Genomic DNA, 9,376 nt, shown 5'->3' with positions numbered 1-9,376 from the left:
CGGCAATGTGTGTTCTCTTAAAATTCCGAATTCACGCAACAAACATGTCTGCGCCCAGGGTGGCTTCAAAACGCAGAGCAAGTTAGCGCTCTAGTCAATATATATAGCTCTATGGTATAAACGTCTTCTGATATCGACTTCTTTTGAATCATACTCCCGCTCATGTTAATTTCCCATCACGGGGAACCGAATCTCCAGCGGATTGAATTCCCTGGACCCCCCCATGTTTTAGTCCTAGACACACACAGCTGCGCTCAAACACTGTGGCGTTTGCATGTTTGTATGCTTTTGAATAATTAATAGTCAGCATAGAAAAGTCTCATTGAAATACTAAAATAAAACATAAATATAAACAACAGTATTTCAGGATGCAGGTTCAGCATGGCATTTCACCATAGAAACAAAAAGATAATTATAAATATCACGAAGGGTATTAAAACAGGTATACAACACCCCCAGCCACAAACAAATAAATTACAAACACAAAATGATTTCCATCCATCAAGAAGTTCATCAGTTGAAAAGTAAACAAAAAGGTTAGAATCCTTTTAAAGAGAATGTTGTGTTTGAAATACTGTCAAAGTTGAGAAAGTGACAAAATGATAAGGGTCATGTCACGAACATGGGACGGGACCATTGATGTGACACCTAGGTCAAGGAGTGTTTTATGTTCAGTAAAGAAAAGCATCATCATCCTGTTCCCTTTTATATGTAACTGAGTTTTGTACCTTGTTAAATTTTTCTTGGGGAAATCGGTAATTGGTGGCGGACCCGCACACTGCTAAGAAAAACAAATGTATGCTTTACCAGAATATTAAAGGTCCAGCCACAATACTATGTCATTTATTTTGTACAATTTGTGACTGTAATAATTTTTGTTATTTTCGGGGATTTGTATGCAGTATTTGTCTGCTTCAAAGCAGCTCTATATAAAAATGTTTGTTTTGTCGACAACCATGATTAAAAGTTAGAGCAGTGATCCTACTAATCTGGGCCCAATTTCATAGAGCTACTAAGCACACAAATTTGCTTAGCATGAAATTTCTTCCTTGATAAAAACATGATAACAAACCAAATGTTTAGTTATTGCATATTGCTTGTTACTGGTACAAATGTAATCAGCTGTCGTTTGCTTATCCTGAAAATCACGTGAAAATTTGTATGGTAATCCTAGGCAAAAATTTCATGCTAGGCAATTTTTTTGTGCTTAGCAGCTCTATGAAATTGGGCCCTGCTTCATTTGATGAAAGGGTCTACTTTGTTCTTCAGCATGTAGGCAGAACCCACATAAAAGGCAGTGGACACTAATTGGTAATTACTCAAAATAATTATTAGCATAAAACCTTTCTTGGTGACGAGTAATGGGGAGAGGTTGATGGTATAAAACATTGTGAGAACCGGCACCCTCTGAAGTGCCATAGTTTTTCAAAAAAAGTAATTTTCCACCAATTTGATATCGAGACCTTAGAACTTGAGGTCTCGAAATCAACCATCTAAACGCACAAAACTTCGTGTGACAAGGGTGTTTTTTCTTTCATTGTTATTTCGCAAGTTCGATGACCGATTGAGCTCAAATTTCTACAGGTTTATTTTATGCATATGTTGAGATACACCAACTGTGAAGGCTAGTCTTTGACAATTACCAATAGTGTCCACTGCCTTTAAAGACTCGTTTTCGATAAAGAAGTAATTTTCCAGGAATTTGATTTCGAGATCTCAGAATTAGATTTTGAGGTTTCGAAATCAAGCATCTGAAAGCACACAACTTCATGTGACAAGGTTTTTTTTCTTTCATTAATATCTCGCAACTTCGACGATCAGTTGCTGAGCTCAAATTTTCACAGGTTTGTTATTTCATGCATTTGTTGAGATACACCAAGTAAGAAGACTGGTCTTTGACAACTACCAATAGTGTCCAGTGTCTTTAACAAAACCTTTGTAGCTTTTCTTCATTATCTTTTGATTGTACACAACCTGAAATCTACCGGTTGCAGAGCAGGACCACATGCTTTTCCCTCCATATCCGGGGTCGGCTCGCTCTCTGGTATTACCAGTTTATATTTCTGCATGATGGACGCAAACAAAAGAAATACTTGGTGCTTAGCTAGCTGCGCACCGGGGCATGTGCGTGGACCTGATGAGAAAATAACAGAACAAATCGTTTAAATTGTGCAATTAAACAACAGTTCTTGTGCCACCGATCGATTCACCGATACACTTCACAAGAGGGTATAAGCCTTTTTGTGCTACAATGGTTATTTTCTTTTCTCTTCGGTGACCAATTGAGTTCAAATGTTCACATATTTTAGTTATTTTAAGCAGAATGTTGACAATTACCACAGGAGTGCACGTGCACTGCAGTGCTTTAGCTTGTTGATGTATGTTTTATAACGTGTCAAATAGTAGTTATTATTTGAACCAAGTTTTAGTTTCTGATGTATTGATGGTTTATACGTGATCGGCACAACCATAATTATGTTTCCTTTTTTAAGAAAGGAAGAAATGAGCCCGTTACCTAGAGATAAGGGCGAGTTCTGGCTTTAGGTGACTTATGATGTATCTAGTACAATTGGGTTACAATCGCACTCACTAATTCGAAAAAGAAAGTGCATCAAGTTACGTTTCTAAAACGGGGTCATACTTTGACAATTACTCACCAGCGCCAAAAGGCATGAAGTAATCAGGCAACACGATCGCCGATTCATCTCCGGATAAAAAACGGCAAGGGTTGAATTTCTCCGGCTCTTCCCATACCAGAGGATCGTGGTGTAGAGCCCAGAGGTTCGCCATTACGTGCGACCCTTTCTGGATGAAGCACCCGCCTACGACGGCGTCATCATTGGCGAGGTGCGGAATGCTTAAAGTTCCGACCCGACAGCGCATCACTTCGAGAAGTGTCGCTCGGGTGAAAGGGAGTGAGTCGCGATCGTCGAGAGAGGGCGCCCTGTCACCAACAGCACTGTCGATTTCTTTGTGAATCTGAAGATGAAATAAAACATAACATAATTTTATAAGATTGTTGGAAGTATGCTGTAATTTTTTATTGATTGATGCTGGTACTTTGTGAAGGAACACTATGTGAATTTTGATTGGCTTGTTGTGGTTCTTTTCCTGCACCTTCTGGCGATCTATTTTATTCTTATAAAAGTCATCTCTATGGCCCTTTCCCAAGAGCTGTTCGGGTTTGGACCAGGCTACTAGTGGCTATCAGTCTCACTGCAACAAATCTGCAAGTGTTCCAGAGAGAAGCACTGCCAGCTATAATAGGGATGGAGTTTCCATCTCTCTCAGGACAAACTGTCAATATAATCCAATCAGCATATTTAGCCTTGTTGAGTTATTGTTGAGTTATATGGTGGACACTTATATCGTCAGCGTTTTCACGAAGTAGCACTCTACGTGCTTAAGGATTTTTTTACACATTTTTATTTTTTTTACATTTCTGTTGATAATGCATGAAGACCTACAATTCCATAATGTTTCGAAGCTCAGACAGCTTTACTTTTTTAATTAAGCTAATTAGTGTTTTAAATTTTGGCACAAACGTGGCATTTTTTGTTTTTACGAAGTAGCACCCGAACCTCTGTTTACCGTTGTATGCATGGCACGCACTCGAGTCAAAGTGTGGTAAAAACGTTTTCACGAAGTAGCACGCAAGTTGTGTGAGCGCGCGCGCTGACCTAGTTTCAAAAATCAATACAAAATGCTGTGTTGTAGCATAGGCGAGTGCTACTTCGTGAAAACGCAAAAAGACATATTTTGCACTTTTTGGGTTTCACGAAGTAGCACGCATCTTCTCTTGTGTCTAGTTTCATAATTAATTATGCAAATGAGTCAAAATAAGATTAATTGATAAGTTCAAGTCATCAAGTATCTACATTGAAAAATTTAAATGGAAATACTTTGAAGTTTTGAAGGGAGGCGGGTTTCTAAAAAGTGTTCAACTTCAGAGGCCGTTTTCTTTGATTGTTGTTTTTTGCTGGTATAGCAGTGAGTGCTACGCTGTGAAACCGCTGACGATATAAATTATAGGAGTGCACTGTTTGAATTTGGTTTAGGTTTATGCAGACAATCTTACCATACCACAAAATGGCTTATATTTAATTGAGAGCACAAATGGTTTTTGCAAACTACCTTCCCCAGGACAGCAGCAATGCTTTTAGGAGAGTATAACAACTAACGACTCAAGTCACATTCTTACCCTTTCCTGTACCTCTGGATACTGAGTCGTAAAGAGTAGCGTCCACATGACGTGGCTAGAGACAGAAAACGACCCGCCGATAAGAAGGTCAATCATGCTCCTCCAGACATCTTCCTCGTGAAACTTAACCCCATCTTCCCTCTTATCCTGCGTCCTGCGAACCTCCTCCAGATAGAGGTCTACAACATCTCTCATCTCATTCCCGTTGAAGTTCTCTTTATAATAATAAACAACAATAATAGTACTTTATTCAGGCATAATATTACATAATGCATTTACAAAGCGCCACTACGCAGCGCATTTAGATCGGGAATCATCATTTTTGGATAAACTTTTTTTTATTTTATTTGCATACAGTCTGATTTCCTGATTGGGATTGTGAGCGCATTCCAGGTGTGGGGAGCAAAATGAGAGAATCTGCGACTTGATTCAGACTTAAGAAGCTTGACAGACTTTGGTATGAGTCGAGTAGGCAAATCACAATACATACATTAAACACATTTAGAAAATACATATAAAACACTTAAATTTTACTAATACGTTTAGTAAAAAAAAAAATACATTTTAGTAAACAAATATAATATGAAAACCTAAAATTATAGTCAACAAACCAAGGAGAAAGAGACAAAACATAAAAGGCTGCTTATAGGAGAAACCAAAAGTGAATAAAGAACACCACAGAGGTGTGTTTACTCAGACCCAAACAGCGACACCGAAACCACAACCACAAACACACGCACACAAGCAAATAAAAGCGAACAGAAAAGCACCAGAACCAGAGAAACCTGAACAGAGCAAATACATTATACGTTGAAAAGATGACTTTTAAGTTCCCCAACAACAAAAAAGACAAGGGAGCACATTGTAAACCTTTATGATGGTCGACCAATCCTCGGATGAACTCAGTCAGGTAGTTCGCAGCCTCCCTGTACTCTCGACAGACCGGCGAGTGGTAGAGAAATGGGAAGAAGTTGCCGATGGACACCGCCGATAAGTTGTCCAGGACAACCCTCGAGTTGTTGACGAGAGAACAGAAGACCGGGTCCTTGTACTCGTAGCGGTCTCCCAAGGCGATGGAGCAGAAGAGGTTTGACGCGGCGTACTCGAGAAGACGCTTCGGGTTGAAGGGAAGACCTCCGTACTCATCGAAGCTTGCACAGAGCGCCTTGGCTTCTTCGTGTATTCGCTGGCCTAGGATGCCGCTTTTACTGAAGCCGAGAGTTCGAAATGCTCGGAGGATGAAACGACGACGGGCCGACCATATTTTCCCGCTCTCCCATCCGAGACTACCTGGAGTAAAACACAACATCAAAAGTAAACCTCAGTGAAACTGCCAAACCATCTTGAAGATGGCAAGCCAGGCCTGTGTGCTTTGCTTAAAGGGCAAGGGCACCGAGGCACAACATGGACAGTAAAACCTCTTCAAACTTACTTCAGTTTCACCGTCCTGCATGCCTGTATGCTTTGTTTTTGAAAGGGCAAGGGCACCAAGGCATTTTCTCTCTCGGTCTTTAAGGGCATCCTGTGCGTAAATTGTATGAGGAAACTTCAGCATGCCAGCGGCACCAAGACAATTACCAGGGCCCTGGGGGCATAGAGGCAATCGCCTTTGTGGAGAATCAGGCCTGATCTTCGACTTCAACAGCAACAATGGCCAATAAAAGCCAAACATCAGTTTCTTACTGTAAGGTTTAAATCAGGAACAGGGTGACAAAATGTGAATCAGAGAGGAGGATTTAGGTGGAAGTGAGAGGGAAGTGCTCCCTGGCCTAAATGCTCTTAACTCGACTGTTGGGCCTTGTCTTGCAGTGTGATTTTCCCTCTAGTTCCCACAGAACCCATGAAACACCCCAAAGCGCCCTCGGTCTTTAAATATTTCAGTAAGAAATATCCTCTTTAATGCAAAATCTACGCTATTTCAGAGGGAGCTGTTTCTCTCACAACGTTGTATACTCCATTGCTCGTTACCAGGTAACTTTTATGCTAAAAACCTTTCAAGTAATTACATGTCCATTGTTTGTTTACCTTTTTGACAGTTTTCTCCAACAGGGTCAGGTGGTTTGTTGACCGGCCATTTCTTTATAATTATGTGGACTTTCCTTCAAACCGCAGCTTTGTGTATGGATTTTGGTATTTTTCAGTACCAATCTGTTTACGTGGAACTTTTCCCTTCGGGCTCGAAAACTGGCCATTAATAAATGTTTTGTCTTCTTTAAACATCTTCAGCCCTACGGGTCGTCACACTGCTAATTTGCTATTGAGGACCTCTTGCTTTTCATTACCAGAAACGAAAGTTAACAAAGATAGTAAAGGGTCAAAACGCTCCGGTCATCGACATACATCTGGAGAAGAAAAAATGGCCTCGGCCAATGGGTCAATGGTCGGTGATGATGGTTTTTTAATGGGATGGTCTATTATTGGAGTGTCAGTTCTTAACAATAGGGACCAGCCTGCAGCTAGGATAGAGGTCGTGTATTGAGGATGCAACACTCGACCCTAGAGAACCATCTTCAATCTAACCGGAGGCTTTCTGGTGTTGAGGGCCGCAATTAAAGGCACCGGACACTACTGATAATTACTCCAAATAATTGTTAGCATGAAAACTTATCTTGGTAACGAGCAATGGTTAGCGTCTTATATAAAACATTGTGCGAAAAGGGCTCCCTCTAATGTAACGTAGTTTTTTAGAGGAAGAGGTAATTTCTTACTCAAATCTTAAAAAACTTCAGCTGAAGCCTGTTATTATGCATCTGAAATCCACAAATTAAATGCAATAATAGTGTTTTTTCTTTCATTATTCTCTTGCAAATTAGATAACCATTGAGCCCAATAACTTTCACCGGTCTGTTATTTTTCTGCATATTTTGGGATACATCAAGTGAGAATACAGGTCTTTGACACCGAAGGAGTGGCTTTAAGAATTCACTCAAACAAAACTGGGTTTAGTGCTTGCATACCTTGCATAGTTCTATAGTAATTTGCAAAGACACCCTTTGTGCAGGTGTAAAGGACTTCAACACTTCAGAAAGTATACGTCGTTGACAATTTACTCATAGTTTTCTTTACGTGACATTTTTGTAAACATTATAGCTTACCAGTTATAAGTTGTTCTGACGCTGAGATATTGGTGTAGATAGGGCTAGATAGGGCATACAGATTAATATTGTTCACATTAATTTGACAATGTTATTGGAATATTATCACTACCCTTTCCCCCCTTTATTTCCCACAGTACTATCATATTAGTGGCTTTATATGAATACTTTTCACTGCCATAGTTAAGTTTGCTTACAACTTTACAACTACACGACTGTAGCCATTGCCAAGTGGAATTTTTTCATGTACCTAAATTAGCTTAGACGTCTAAAATAATTGAAGAAGAGATATATTCTGATCGTTTGTGAAATTTGAGAGCTGTTATGATTTTTGCATTCGCCAAACCAGTATGTGGTTTGGGGGTCATGGGGGTCTGATTGAACAATGCTTATATTGACAAAGGCCTTCACTTAAAGGAATTCGGTAAAAAAGGAGTTCGGCAAAAACACAAAATAAAAAATGAGATAAATTAAGTAAGCCTTTGCTTGGTTTTTGAAAGGGCATTAAGGGCACCAATGCACTTTCTCCTTGGTAAAGGGCACTTTATGATGAATTTGTTTTCTATAAATGACATTTCAAGGGCACCAAGGCAATGACGAGGGGGCAGCGAGGCAATCTTCTCCTTTGCTTCCGTGAAGTATGAGGCCTGCAGATCGGATGAGGGGGGGGGGGGGGTTATGTTAGTAGTTGGATGCTTGCCGCTTACCTTGCACTGGAAAGGAAATTTTGACGAGACCCGGAATAGGTCTATCCGTCATCTTCGCAGACTGCGTCACGAATGCCTCTCTGATTGTTCTCTTGTCGTTTAGAATCACCATGTATTGCGCCGGTCCGAGCATCACCCCAAAGACCGGGCCGTACCGCTTCGCCATCTCCGTGAAAGCCCGGTGGCCGTGGTGTTTTGAGTACCACATGATGGAGGGGATGCTGCCGATGACCGGCCAAGACCGCGGACCGGGCAGAGGTCGAGCTATGGACCGTGAATTGGAGCGTAAGCCCCGGTAGGCGTAGTAGCAGAGCAAGGAGGCTAGGCAGATGAGACAGATGCCCTGAACGTTCAAAGTGTCTGTGATCCAACGGGAGAAACCCTCGTGTGACATGATGGGTTGACTATGTACTTCAAAGATACCCAAACTAGTATCTGCAAAACAAAACATGGTCATTCTCAAAGTTAGCTCTAGGGACCACTAGTTTTGGGTATTCTGTCAAAAGGACCTGACACAAATACCTATCACAAACGTTCTGCAATGGACTTTCCCAATCCAAGTAACACTAATCCCAATGGACTTCAAGGTTGAATTGTATTCAAAACCAACATTTGTTTGAGGTTCCTTTAGTTTAACTTTTCTTTTTTATCATGAAGATGTTAGTGGTATAGTAATTGAAGGGGGAAGTGTTGTGTACAACTCAATCTTTAAAGTTGCCCAAACTACTATCTGCAGAAAAACAAATCATAGCATGGTTAAAGGCACTGGACACATTTGGTAATTGTTAAACGACCCGTCTTCTCACTTGGTGTATCTCAACATGCATTAAAATTTGAACTCAATTGGTCATCGAAGTTGCGAGAGAATTATGGAACAACAAATAAAAACACCCTTGTCGACCAAGTTTTGTGCTTTAAGATGCTTGATTTCGAGACTTCAGCTGAGGTCTCGAAATCAATTCAAATATTATTGTGAGACTCAGAGGAGGAGAAAGTTTAGCGTAGAAACTCAATCTTACCAAAGGTGACCATCCTTGTCAGTATATTCAGCTGTAGGCCTACCGTTGCAGTTTAGTTTTAAAATGTGCAGTAGCGAAAAAGCTTTATTGTTGACACTTCTCAGGAAAGAAAGTTTCCCTTGTGATTTATACTGAAGGAAAGTTTATTGTACAAACTCAATCTTACCAAAGGTGACCACCATCCTTGTCAGTATATTCAGCTGTATGCCTATACTGTTGCAGTTTTAGTTATATAAATGTGCAGTAGCGAAAAAGTTATGTTGACGCTTCTCAGGATGAAAGTTTCCCTTGTGATTTTTATTGAAAGAAAGTTTAGTGTACAAACTCAATCTTACCAAAGGTGACAACCATCCT

At 40.3% G+C, this 9,376-nt stretch overlaps 1 protein-coding gene across 1 annotated transcript; it reads right to left on the bottom strand.

Moving 5' to 3' along the window:
• Positions 1-1,879: 1,879 nt before the first annotated feature.
• On the bottom strand, positions 1,880-9,376 carry LOC117301605 (cytochrome P450 2U1-like). Its single transcript, XM_033785628.1, has 6 exons — positions 9,358-9,376; positions 8,004-8,438; positions 5,072-5,491; positions 4,202-4,416; positions 2,658-2,979; positions 1,880-2,134 (listed from the first exon to the last, which is right to left on the bottom strand). Exons 1-6 carry the CDS (start codon positions 9,371-9,373, stop codon positions 1,953-1,955), a joined length of 1,590 nt encoding a protein of 529 aa, XP_033641519.1. The 5' UTR covers positions 9,374-9,376; the 3' UTR covers positions 1,880-1,952.

The sequence above is a fragment of the Asterias rubens genome, chromosome 17, assembly GCF_902459465.1.
Source record: "Asterias rubens chromosome 17, eAstRub1.3, whole genome shotgun sequence".
NCBI lineage: Eukaryota > Metazoa > Echinodermata > Asteroidea > Forcipulatida > Asteriidae > Asterias > Asterias rubens.
Note: the sequence above shows the minus strand (reverse complement) of the source record. Positions and strands in the feature narration are given on the sequence as shown.

Coding starts and splice junctions, on each gene's coding strand:
- LOC117301605 (XM_033785628.1), bottom strand. Junction 5,492..8,003: donor AATTTCCTTTCCAGTGCAAG/GTAAGCGGCAAG, acceptor GTTTTACTCCAG/GTAGTCTCGGATGGGAGAGC. Junction 2,980..4,201: donor ATCCAGAGGTACAGGAAAGG/GTAAGAATGTGA, acceptor TTTCATCTTCAG/ATTCACAAAGAAATCGACAG.